Below are 13,670 nucleotides of genomic sequence, written 5' to 3' on the forward strand. Positions count from 1 at the left end.
AGCGAGGCAGAGAAAGAAAGGCTCAAAGGATGTCATTAAGTACTAGAGAATTTGGAAGGGTGGCAGGTATGCAAAACTGATTAAAACATATATTTGATCCAGGAAGGTCAAGGCATTGAAGCTGGGGAATAGATTAGGTTAGGGAACTGAGTCAGGTCAAGAGTGTTCCTATGGCAGAGTGAGTACTTCTGTGTCTGTGCTCCCCTGATACAAGCCTGACCATCCATCCAGTCTGACAGAAGGTTATCTCTCTGGGAAGATAATTCTGCTCCATCTAATTTGATTTTAGGCTGAATTAATAGAAGCATAGAGTGCAGGAAACAAGAGGGTGCTGTTCTTGCTTTAGTTTTCAATGATCAGGCTACATCTGGAGCATCGTGTCCAGGGTCAGAGAGCCTGTTTTGGAAAAGATATTGCTCAGAGGAGAGTGACCAGGTAGTGAGGGACCATAATATACAAGGATCTGTTGAAGGAACTGGGGATGTGCAGCCTGGAGAAGACAGACCTAATGGGGAACATGATAGCTCTCTTCTTACACTTGATTAGACCTGTTTGACTCTAGGAAGCAGAATTGGGGTCAGTGACTGGCCAGAATAAAATTTTGGCTTAATGTCAAGAAAAACTTCCTAAAAAAGGAACTATCCAGTTGTGGAATGGACTACGTCTCTTCACCAAAGGTCTTCCAAATCTGGAACGATGATGGGCCCCTGCCTAAGGGCTCCTCTGGACCCTCCTAGCTTTAGAGTGATTATCTACTGTAGTAACTGTTGCTGTTTCCCTCCCAGTCTGATGTCTTTCTTTTTCTTGGCCTCATTAAAGGGGCCATGCCCTGGCTCCTTCTTAAACAGGCCTATTCAATGAATGGGCGTTGCCTTACCCTAAGTGACTACCTGCAAAGACCTTGACCTAAAGGGCCCAAGATCTCCCAGTGCATCCTGGGTCATCTCCAGTCATCCTGATGAATATCTGGTCACTGGATTGAGATGGCTCTGGAGGAGAAGTGAGGCTGGTAACCTTGCACAGCCCTTCCTCACTCAAAACAAAGTCAAGTGCAAGTCATGTCATTATTTCTCTGATGGCATGGTCTTCTTTGGCAACGAAGGACAAACACAACATATATAGATCAGATATTTGTCAGGGATTTTGTAATGGGAGATACCTATCCCTTCTACAAATAGGGGGACTAGACTAGTGGGACTAGAGGTGGGGAGAGGGGGAAGGAACAAGCATTTATTAAGCACCTACTGTGTACCAGGCACTGAGTTAAGCACTTTATAATTACGATCTTGTTTGATCCTCACAATAACTCTATTTGCTGAGGTAGTTGCTATTATTATTTTCATTTTAAGAAACTGAGGAAATAGGTTAAATGACATCCAGGGTCACACAGCTAGTAAGTGTCTGTGATTTGAACTTAGGTTTCCTTGACTTCAGACCAAGTGCTCTAGCCACTTTGTTACCCAGTTGTCTGAGGTCCCTTCCAACTCTGGGATTCTGGCATCTCTCCCCATATACTAGTATCTCTTGGCCTGTGTTATATATTTTCCACCTCCATCTGTCCTCAAGGCCTGGACAGTAGCTTGCTTTTCCATTGAGCTTTGGGGAAGATATTCATGTGCACATGAAAGGGCAGAGTGGTCTTGGGAGGGGCTTGGAGAACTTGAATTTCTGAGAAGGGAAGTGTTCAGTGATGATTTATTAGCCAGACAACAACCAACAAACACCTCAGCATCTGTTCCCATCAAACCATTCCTTTGGAAAGCAGCAGCATTGGACTGAGGCCCAGACACAGAGGCTTTGGAGCCAAGGAAGCCAGGCTTCAGGAAGAAAAACTAAGACACCTCAGAGGATTTCAAAGCACTTGTACATATGGCTTTGGCTCTTGTTGTCCTCTTAAGAGAGAGTTGGTAGAAGTCTTCTAGAAGGTAGAGACTGGCAGAGGGAACCTAGGTATCTGACCCCTGAGTCCTCTGGCTCTCCTCTTACCTTGGAGTTGAGGGGGAAGGCTTTGTATGTAGATTTGTTTTCTGAGTCTTGGAATCCAGGGCGGAGATGATGAAGACCGATTAGAGAAACCTTTCCGGGGGTGAGTTAGGGGGAGTAGTTATGGTCCCAGGGTGCAGCAGAGGATTGAGGCTGCACTCAGACGGGGTCTCCAATCCAAAAAGCTTGACATATTCTATGGAGAGAAGCCAGTGAAGTATAGTGTAGCAGCAGTCGGGGCTCCTGACTCCCAGGCCCATCCTCTCTCTGATACACTTGACCCTACTATCCCATTAAGCTATCATCCAATATTTCTCCTCCTTTTTCCAGAAAAAGAAACTGAGGAAACAGGTTAAATGACTTGTATAGCATCACACAGCTGGTGTCTGTGATAAGAAATTGTATTTCCCTGACTCTAGACCAAGTGCTTTTAGAAAAAACTAGTTGCTTCCACTTTACCTTCTTCTCCCTTTTCATCATCTTGCAACCGGACTTCAGTCCTCACCACTCTGTAGAAACTGCATCTTGAAAGGCCAACATTGATCTCTTTATTGCTAAATCCAATGGCCTTTTCTCAGTCCTTGTCCTCCTAGACCAATGTTTGACACTGCTGGCCACTCACTCTTTCTACATAATCTATGCTCCCTGGGTTTTCTTGACATCACTCTGCCATGGTTCTCTTCTAGCCTGTCAAGCCAATCCTTGTCAAGTCAAGACCTTTGTAGGTTTCACCCTTCTGCAGAGATTTGTCCCAAGGACTATGTTCTAGGTCCACTCTTCTCTGTGCTTTCTCCCTGTAATTTCATCAGCTCCCAGTGATTCAACTATCATCTTTATGCAGATGACTCCTAAATCTACATATTCAACCCATATCTTTCTCCAGGCCAGAAGACCAGAGGACCTCCATCAGCCTGCTCAACTTAGGTCCACCTGGATGTTCTATAGGCATTTCCAATTCAATATGTCCGAAACAGAACTCATCTTTTCCCCTAAATATCCTTTCCTCTTAACTTCCCTGTTTCTGTTGAGGGTAGCACCATTTTTCTGGTCACCAGGTTTAAAACCCAGAACTTATCCTCCATTCTTTATTCTCACTCACACTTCTATATCTAATCAGCTGCTAAGTCTTGTCAATTCCATCTCTCACATTCATTCCCTTCTCTCTACTCCCAATCCCAACTACTCTAATCCAAACCCTCATCGCATCCCATCTATACTAACATAGTAGCCTCAACTGCTTTCTCTGCATCCAGTCTCTTGTCTCTCTATTCCGTCCTCCCCCCAGCTGCCAAATTGATATTCCTCAAGCCTGAGTCTGACCATACCACTCCCTCACTCTGGAAACCTTAGTGATTCCCCTTTGATTTCATTTTAAAATGCTAACCCCCTTTCATGGCATTTAAAGTCCTTCACAATTTGGCATCATCTTATCTTTCCAGGATGATTATACATTAACCCTCTTAGGAATGCCACACTATGGTCAAACAGGCCAGCCTCTGCCACCTCTCTGTGTGCCTTTGCGCTGGCTACCCCTCCCAGCCTGGTCTGGAAGGCTCTTCTTCTTCACCTCTGCCTCTCAGGACCCCCGGTTCCCTTCAGGGTTCAGTTGTGATGCCACCTCAGTTTTTCATGCCCCACCTCCTCCTACATTGACTTATCTGTGAAAATGTATCTTCCTGGTAGCATGCAACTTCCTTTAGGGGAGGCACTGCCTCACTTTTGTACTTCTATCTCTAGAGTCTAGCATATATTTATTAATTTAATAAATAATACTCCCTAGTATTTAATAAATGCTTATTGACTGATTCTTTAATTTTGTGATTCTGTCCCACTTGGATCCCATTCCCACTGTGGAAGAAAGAAGCCACTGTGTACATATATATCTATATATACACCCATGTATGCAGACATGTACTTGTGCACATACATGTTCCAAGTACTTCTCTCTTACTCTTTGTCATCCTGAGAGAAGATTGACCTAATCAGGGAAATATGTGCCCTCCTGACCCTAGTTATCCAAACTTGAACTCACCTCATCAATGCTTATTGGATCCTAGGAGCTGCACCTGTCCCTGGTCTGGGGGGAGCTGTCGAGAAAAATTACGTGGGAGAGTATGTCCCTGGGGAGGCTGGTGTCGGAGGGAGGAGATAGTGCCTTGATCTAGGGTCTGTGAAGAAAAATGAAAATATCAGGGGCATGTCACCCATCTCCCCTTGCTTTTAGGTCTCCTCATTAGCCTCAATTCACAGAGATTCCTTTCCTGAACCATCTCTGGGTCTCACAGACACCTCCAGTGTCTTCCCCCTTCCCTGGGAAATAGTGGCCTTGGAATCACTGGACTTGAGTCCTGGCTCTTGCATAAGCTGTGACTTAGGACAAGTCACTTAACTTTGATGAGACACAATTTCTTTATTTACAAAACAAGAGGAAATGCTTTTCTTCCTTAGCTCACAAGGTTGCTATAAGAAAAGCATTTTATAACTCTTAAAGTGCCATCCTATTATTCCCTGGGTCCTAGATGCTTAGCTCCTCCTTTCTCCTCTATTTCAAGTCCCTCTCTCCTTCCCTTCTCTCTCCAATCCTCAGATTTCATCTTTTTTTTGCCCACTTCTCTCTGTCCCACTTACCTGGGTTACTGTGACAGGCCGAGACTGGCACTTCCGGAGGAAATGGTGCCCAGCAGGTAATGGAGCCACCTCTGAGTAGACATTGAGAAGGCCTTCCTTCTTACTTCCTCTGCCCATGGCATAGAAGGCGATGGGCTCCTCTGGCTCTTGGTAGATGGGATGAGGGGGCACAGGGCGTGGAGCAGGCTGCGATGTCTTTGGGGCTGAAATGGAGTAGAGCTCAGGGAGTAGCTGGGGCTTGGTTGGGACAGGGGGCTTGGACCTGGGTAGCTGGGGAAGGAAAAGGAGGCAGTGAGTCCAACCCTTCCCATCCCAATACATAAGTGAGATCTGGGGAGACCAAGGTAGAATCAGTCCAAAGTTAGAGCTGCCCCTTCTCCACCTGAAGTGATAGGACCTCTCCTTCCACCCAAGAGTTACCTCCCTCTCAAATACCCCTTCACTCTTCCTTTCCCCCTAGCTTTCCTCATTCCTCTGAGTCCTTTTTAAAATTTGTTTTATAAATTAATTAATTTATTTTTAGTTTTCAACATTCGCTTCCATAAGTTTTAAATTTTCTCCCTCCCTTCCCCAGGATGGCATGTAATCTGATATAGGCTTTACATATCCATTCTATTAAACATGTTTTCACATTAGTCATGTTGTATTAAAGAATTAGAATGAATGGGAAGAACCATGAGAAAGAAAAAAACAAAACAAAAAAAGAAAATAGTCCACTTCGCTCTGCATTCAGACTTCATAGTTCTTTCTCTGGATGTGAATGGCATTTTTTAATCATGAGTCTTTTGGAGCTCTTTTAGGTCCCTGCATTGCTGAGAAGGGCTAAAATATCAGTCATTGCACACTATGGCTGTTACTGTGTACAATGTTCTCCTGGCTCTACTCCTGAGTTTCTCCTTCTGGGCCCTTTTTCTTTCTGAGATCTCCCCCTAAGGTTCCATCCCCACTCTAAGTCCCTTATTCCTCTAAGCTCCTTGGCTCCTTGCTCTGGTCCCTCTTCCTTTCCCCTACATTTGCCTCCCTAATTTCCATCTCAACATATCCACCGCATCCCAATCTGGTTTTAAGTGCTCCTCCCTCCTGCTACCTCTGTTACCTCCCCCTTCCCCTAGGTTGTTGGTAAGGGTGGGAGGGGGAGGCAGGAACAGATTCATCTGATAGCCCCATCCACTTTTAATACCTCCTCTGGCTCCCTAGGTCCAAGACTGTCCTTGTTCACAGGACTCAGGGTTTGTTCCTGTTTGTGGACTGCACAGTACTGGGAAGCTCCACTTCTGCCCTCACTCCTGGATTCTGAGTGTTCTATCTGCATGGAGATACCAGCTGGAGCAGGGGTCTGTGGAAAAAGGAGAGAGTTCAGCGACAGAAGGGCCCAATCACCATCGAGCAGATCAGGAGAGGAGAGAATCTGGGACAGCTGGATAGATGGGGAGGAAGGAGGAAGGCAATAACTCATCAGAGTAGACTCCCTTGACTTCTTAGGTCCTCAGGGAAGGCCTTTGGCTGAATACCAGGGCTGAAGAATACAGTGTGTGTATGTGTGTATGTTTCCCTGTTTCCTTCAGTCTCATTTTCAGTGTTTGTCCCTATATGCTTCTAGCTTCTGTCAAGGAATGTCAAGACAACAAGCATTTATTAAGTACCTGCTATATGCCAGTCAAAATTAGTGTCTGCTCTCAAGGACCTCACAATCTAACGGGGAAACAACATGCAAATAACTATATACAAACAAAAATATATACAGGATAAACTGGACCTAATCTCAGAAGGAAGGTGCTAGAATTCAGGGGCACCAGCAAGGACATATGGATGTCTCCAGGTATATCTTACTCTCCAGCTCCCTCTACTCTACCCTTTGATCCTCCTCTTTTCTTCCCCCTCTCCCCTTCATTCTCCTTTAGCTGGCCACAATATAGAACTAAAGTATATCTTTAATAGTTATCATATTTGTAGAACAGAATAAATTCTATGTTCCTTTCCCTTAGCTGAAAAGAAAGACAAATGAAACATCTTATTTTCCTCTTAAAAAACACCCGAAGTCAAATTGCTTTTAACTTGTATCATCTTTGATTGATTCTTCCCCCCAGTGGAGTGGTGATCCTTACTAGAACAAAGCCTCCGCAGCCTCCCACTCCACCACCCAGAGCAGATGAATATTTACTCTCCTTTGGAAGCTCTCCAGATATAGACACTCCAACATCTTCTCATGGCCACCTAATTCTGTTTTTTTTTAAATGACTGACAGCAAGACGTTTCCCTGTGTACAGCAGCTCACTCCTATTGCTCCGTCCTCTGAAAAGCCAAAGAACTATCTAGAATCTTTTTCCATGAGTCCTTTCATGTTTGTGAGGATGATAAGCAAGTCTTCTCTCACAATTCCTTTCTAGTGATTCAAGCAGCTTCAGCTCCTTGCTTCTCAATACTCTCTGCAGTCTCTCTTTCTCCTCTCTGGCTCTCTTTCATCTTTTTGCTCTCTCTGTCTCTTTCTCTCCGTGTGTCTCTCTAGTCTCATCTTTCTGTCTCTCCAGTCTCTCTCTCTGGATCTTTCTTCATCCTTCCCTCTTTTTCCCTCTTCAATTTCGCTCTCTTTTAAAATAAATTTTTATTGCTATCTGGTTTTGATATCCTAACAAGGAGACTCAGCCCCAGTAACCAGGGAGAACTATCCAAAACAATGGCCTCTATTCTTTCACCTTCACTTTTGGTCAGAATGAATCCGAAACTCCTTAGCCCAAACTAGAAGAAATATCTCCAGTTCTGTTCCCCCAGGACCTCAACTCTGCTCTCCAGTGTCTCTACCTCAGACCATGTGAAATTCAGTGACCTAGATGTGTAACCCTAGGTAAGTCACTTTGCCTCTCTGCCTCAGTCTCCTCATCTATAAAAATGTAGATAATAATAGCACCTCCCAGGGCTGCTGTGAGGATAAAAAATGAAAGAATACCTGTAAAGAGCTTTGCAAATCTTATAGTACTATATAAATGCTAGGCATTGTTATTATCAATTATTATTACAGTCTGCTCCCAGAGTACAGACAACTATGCAGTAACAGCACTGGATTCAGACTGTGGCTCTAGTCCGAGCTGTGCCCACTAAACTTGTTGTGTGATCTTGAATGAGCCCCATCATCTCTCTCTGGGCCTCAGTTTCTTGGTCCATTAAATGAGGGGACTGGATAAAAGAGTCATGAAATCTCTCCAGGCTTGGGAGGGACTTCAGAGGTCACCCAGGGTCTCTTCTACAGCCTCCCTGACAAGTGGTCATCCAGCTTCTAGAAGAAGATATTCAGTGATGGAAAATTGATGATGTCCTGAGGCAGCCCATTCCATTTTTGAACACCTCTAATGGTTAGGAAGTTTTCCTTGCATCAAATTTAAATCTGCCTCAGCAATTTCCACCCATTATTCCAGGCTCTGCGCTCTGGGACCAAGCAGAACAAGCCTCCTCACTCTTTGTTAAGACAGCTCTTCAGATACTTGAAGACTGCAGTCTTGTCCCATCATTTCCTGCCCAAATCTCTTAACTCCAAGCCAGCACAACCCACTGGGTCGTCAAATTGCCTCCTGTAACCCCAGTAATGTCTCCTTTGTTGGGTCATCCAACCAATTCCAAATCCCCTCAACTGTGCTATAATAGATTGTGCCTCTCCATGCTTTCCTGAAATTTGAGCAGTTTAATAACCCAGACAATACAGCTGTTGAGCAGAGGACTGGTGTGGCCTGAGCTGTTCTTGAAGTCCCTACCAGCTCAAATATTCTAAAAACAGCTAACTGGTAAAGAGGGTAGACTTAGAGCTAGGAAAGGCCAAGTTCAAATTCAGCCTCAAATACTCACTAGCTGTGGGATATCTGCCACGCTACTTAACCTTCTTCAGATTCCTCATCTCATAATGAAGACATATGTTCATTCTTCCTTGTCAAAGAAGACCATGCCATCAGAGAAATGATGACGTGACTTGCACTTGACTTTGTTTTGAGTGAGGGAAGGCTGTGCAGGTCACCAGCCTCACTTCTCCTCCAGAGCCATCTGAATCCAGTGACCGGATATTCATCAGGATTGACTGGAGATTGGGGTTAAGTGACTTGCCCAAGGTCACATGAGTGTCAAGTGTCTGAGGTGAAATTTGAACTCAGGTCGTCCTGACTTCTGCACTGGTGCTCTATCCACTGCACCACCTAGCTGCTCCCATAATGAAGATAAAAATGGTGTCTACCTCCTGAAGTTTTTATGAAGATGAAACTCGATATATGTAAAGTGCTTTGCAAACCATAAAAATCTACATGTAGATATAAAGATCTACAATAAGATCTTCTCTTATTATTAGGAAGAACTAAGCATTTATATAGCCCCTACCATGTTCCAGGAATGAGGCTAAATGCTTTTTACAAATGATATCTTTTGATCCTCACAACATCCTGGAAAGAAAGGGGCTCTTCTTATTCCCATTTTACCTGAGTGACTTGCCCAGGGTCACGCAGCTAACAAGTGCTGAGGTCACATTAGAACTCAGGTTTTCCTAACTCCGGGCTCGGGTTTCCATCTTCTATATCATCTGCTGCCTGTGTGTTGGGTCTCAAAGTCTAGTGAGGCACCCCAAAGGTGAACCTTTCTGCTTAAGAAAGCCCAGGTGCCGGGTGCCGGGTGCCGATCCCCAGTCTGGCCTGGGTTGGGAAGGTACCTGGCGGATACAGGGCTGTGTGAGGTGCTCGCCGTAGGGGCTGAGCGGACGCTGAGTATAGTGTCGCAGCAGGTCTGGGAGCCGCTCGTGGGCACTGTCCTCGCCTAGAACCACATGGCGCCCATCTTCCAGTTGGGCCAGCAGGAAATGGCGGTAGCAGCTGCGGCTCCTGCGGGAGAGAGCCGGGCAGAGACATGGGGTCAGGTCCCGCCACCCCACCACTTCAGCCTTCAGCCCAGCCCAGCTCCCTGCCGGCCTCCCGCTTCACTCTGCCCTCTCTCTGTTCTCCTCCTTTCTCCTTCTTCCTTCATCATTTCGCCTTTTTCCAGACTTACTGCCTCAAGGAAATTGTTTTCCCCTTGTCCCCAGAGCAACTCATTCATCTGTCAATCAGCATGAAGCCCCACCCTCACTGGACAATCTGCATGAACCCACCCATTCACACGAAACCTAGATCTCTTCGCTCATCTGCAAAAAACCCAAAACAAAACCCTGAGCCTCACCTGTAAGTCAGCACAAAGGCCACTGCGCTCTCGCTAAACCGCACCAAGTAGCAGCCTGGGGGTTTGTTTTCCAGCAATCTCTCGGCCTCCCTGAGAGTTTGAAGGAAGGAAACACGGTCGGGTTCTCGAATGCCTGGACCCCCCCACCTACCCCCACGGTGGTGGTCCCACTAGATTTATGGTCTCCTTCTCCTCTCTACACCATCCTCCAATTGGTGGTGCAGGAGGTAGGAGGCAGGATGCAGTTCCCCTCCTTAGCAAGATGCTGAAATGGCAGGAAACCCCGGGGAGTAGGAAGAAAGGGGGCGTTAGTTGAATGAGTGGAAAAAATGAATAAATGACTCGCTTGCTAAGTTCCTGGAGGGGTCAGGATGGTGGGTCCTTCCCAAGGTAAAGGGGTAATTATTTGGGCTAGTGTATGGGGAGGAGGACATACTAGGGAAGAAAGAACTGAACTTTTCTTCCTCGAAACAGCTAAGAGAGACAGGAAGGGGATTGAGGGCTGGGATTTTAGAGGGTGGTTTGGCTAAAAAGCAAATTAGGTCTGTCACATTGGAGGGATGTACTCAGAGAGAAAAAAGTAGAAAAAGAGAAAGAGGGAAATACAGATAAGATGTAGAAAAGAGTGACAAAGATATAACAGAGAATTAAAGACAAGGAAAGATACAGAAATAAACTAAAGAAATGGACATAGAGGATGACACAGGTACATTGGCAAAGGGATGGAGACCCAGAGAGAAAATGGTTACACAGTGTGAAATCTTGAGGACAGGGGGATGGCTGAGAAAAGGGAAACTGAGATCTAGACTGAATTTTATCCATCTGATCCTCCTCACCGACGAGTGATAAAACCATGGAACCAGACTGGGGCTTCCCCATCATGAAAGAACCAGGGTGCCTGGGTCTTCTGAAACCAGGCCCTGGTCTCAGCCTGAAGGGATGGTCCCCCTAGCCCAGGTACTTCCTCAGCTTTCCTTGTGTTGCCTGGAATAGGGATAGTCCCCTGGCCTTGGAGAGAAACCTGGATGGAAGAAAATTTGGATTGTGAGCAAATGCTACAGCCAGAGGGGCTTGTATCCCATCTGTAGAGCACATTCTGGTCCTATGTTACACTTTCCCCTGCTAACCACTTTCTAAATTGAAATCACTTCTGATATAGCTTTCCTAGAAACTGATCAGCTTCACCTTCCATCTTCCTCTGAGCTACATGGCTCTGCAGTCTTGGCGAGGGTGGAGGTTAGAGAACGAGAAGACTTTTTAGAGTTGGGTTAACCCATATACCAAGGGAATAAAGGAGATGACAAGTAAGGGGATGCTACGGGTTTCCATTTCCCCAAAGGTCAGAGAAAGAAAGGTTCTACTAATATAGTGGAAGGGATTGAGGTTAGATGGCAGGAAAGAGAATCATCTCTGGAAGCATCATAAAAATCATGGCGGATCAGACTGGACTAGGGAAGGATTATGGGAGCTGGGTAGGAAGCTCAGTCCAGATGGTATGGTGTTGAAGAAAGACCACAGAATTACAGCAGGAAGACCTGGGTCTGGATCTTGTCTCTTTCACTACCTTCATGATCTTGGGTCAATGAAAATCTCTCTGAACTCAGTCTCTGCCTCAGTAAGCTGAAGACATCACACCAGATGATCTCTAAGGTCCTTTCCAACTCTGAATCCTGTGAAACTATAATTAAGAGTTACAGAGGGACAGTGATGATGAAAGGGGCTAACTGACTTGCTTCTTTGGCTCTCTTAGTATCAGTTCAGGTGCCCACTTTTCCTGCTTTCCTTTTCACCCTCTTAAATCCATTTCCTCTAGGAAGTCTCATTAAATAAAGCTCCTTTATAGGCCTGGTATCCACAGGGTTGGGTGTATGTGTGTGTGTGAGGTGAAGGATGCAGACTCAGAGGTTCCTAGTTTTTCTCTCTCCACTCACCTTGGTGTGATTGGGTGGGACACTCTCATCTTCCGATGCCTGAGGCAGTGTAGGCAGTACCATGCTTCTTCTGCTCTTCCGGGTTGGATGTTTTGGGTGGAAAGTACTGAAAGTTGGGGCAGGTTCTTTCCATTCCCCTACATGTACAAACAGAGCTGTGGGCTCTCTTCCAAGGGGATAGGATGTAACAGTAATCCTATTTTACTTTCCTATTGCCTCTAGCCCCTCTCCTCAAATCACCCAGGGATGGAGAGAGGCCACAGCATTTCTTTGAGAACAGAAATAGACTGATATTGCAAAAAGAATGATGGAGGATATTGATGGGGAGCAGGGGAAGAAATGATGCTAGCAGGAAGTACTTCCCAGGGGAATGAGAAAATGAGGGATAAGGTACAGAAGGTATAGTATGAGAGGGAGTTGATGTTTGAAGAGGGATGATTAAGCAGCAAGGAAGAGTTCTGAATGATTAGGAGAGTTTGAGGAGAAAAGGCAGGGATAAGCTGGAATACAGGTATCCTTTTAGTCTGGTTTGGTGAAATACAGTGGGAAAAGCATCATGACTTTTCTGTAATGGATTCTGTCAACTTGAGGGTTCTGGGATTCAACTCTCTGAGAAGCAGGACACCTGAGTTCTAATCCACTTCTTATGGATCATTCTTACATGTCTGACAATTTCAGAACACTTTGTCTCTGTCCTCTATCCTCAACCTTTTGTCCAATTCCCTGCTTATGATTTATAACCCAGCTCCGTACTTAATCTGTGTGACCACAGGGAAGTGACTTCCAGGGTCTGCTGGAACCAGCTCACAAGGGCTCTCCAAACACTGATTGTTAAATTTTAAGTTCGAGCATTTACACACAGGAAATCTGCAAGTGCTACAAATTAGGGTTTGATGCTTTGTTGATTATCTAGGCTTAAGTAATGGAAAAAGATGACAATAAGGCAGATTAAACTTAAAAGTGTATCTTTCCTACATTTCTTTCCCCCACCCTATGCGCGTCTCCCCCCGAAAGTTGATTATTAAATATCTACTAGCATATCCTTGGCTTCCCAATATATAGTCCTCATTTTAAGGTTTATACTAATTGACCCCTAACATTCTTTCCAACTCTAAATCCTGATTTCCCAGGAGTCTTTATGTTTCCTACCAAATCTCTCTTCTCTACTCTAAAGATTTCAAAGGACTTTAGAAATCTAATTATTCCTCTGTTGAAGAATAGAAATGGAAAGAACAATGGAAGACCAGAAAGAGAGAAAGAGGACTCCTAAGGGAACATATTCTGCCACCCAGCCCACACAATTTCCTTTCTGATTCCTGTTCAGAGAAAGGGGACCCTTTAACCCGCCATCCAGAGAGGTCACCGGGCTGTTGTAGATGAAGTCAGAGGATGAAGAGGAAAGAGGAAGGGTGATAGGCAGGGAAAAACCTGGCACTTACCTTGAGGAGGCATCTGATCTATGGGCATCTCCATGAAAGGGGTTTTGTGAGACTGAGCCCCCTCCCCCCCACCCAGAACAGGTGTATGGCTGTGTGTGCTTCTCAGCTCCTCTGCTTCCCCTACCCCCCTCCCAGGGGCAGGAAATGGTACCTCACCCACAGCCCAGGCCCTGGGACCCACGTCATGGAAAGCAATGTTCCTCCCCGGAAGTGTGTGTGTGTGTGTGTGTGTGTGTGTGTGTGTGTGTGTGTTGGTGAGGGGTAGAAGCGTGGGAGGAGAGGGGTGGGGCAGGGAATGTTTCTCTTTTAGTTCTTGAGAAATCCTCCCTATTGTCAGACCACCATCCCTCACAATGTGGAAGGCTCTCTTTTCTTCTTTACTCTTACCACCTCATCGAAGGTTTGTTCCCCTATTGTCTTCTCAATCCTATTGTTCACTCAGGACAGGATATGACTAAGATCGATGAGATCAGGTCTGTAAAGTGCTTTCAAATCCTTGGAAGGGATC

At 45.5% G+C, this 13,670-nt stretch overlaps 1 protein-coding gene across 1 annotated transcript; it reads right to left on the reverse strand.

Moving 5' to 3' along the window:
• Positions 1 to 1,680: 1,680 nt before the first annotated feature.
• On the reverse strand, positions 1,681 to 13,261 carry SH2D2A (SH2 domain containing 2A). The gene is made up of 9 exons (XM_072647281.1): positions 13,163 to 13,261; positions 11,724 to 11,860; positions 10,629 to 10,813; positions 9,793 to 9,882; positions 9,290 to 9,458; positions 5,792 to 5,947; positions 4,612 to 4,881; positions 4,016 to 4,151; positions 1,681 to 2,179 (listed from the first exon to the last, which is right to left on the reverse strand). Exons 1-8 carry the CDS (start codon positions 13,194 to 13,196, stop codon positions 4,020 to 4,022), a joined length of 1,173 nt encoding a protein of 390 aa, XP_072503382.1. The 5' UTR covers positions 13,197 to 13,261; the 3' UTR covers positions 1,681 to 2,179; positions 4,016 to 4,019.
• Between the last annotated feature and the right edge of the window lie 409 nt (positions 13,262 to 13,670).

This window comes from Notamacropus eugenii, chromosome 2 (assembly GCF_028372415.1).
Source record: "Notamacropus eugenii isolate mMacEug1 chromosome 2, mMacEug1.pri_v2, whole genome shotgun sequence".
Taxonomy (NCBI): domain Eukaryota; kingdom Metazoa; phylum Chordata; class Mammalia; order Diprotodontia; family Macropodidae; genus Notamacropus; species Notamacropus eugenii.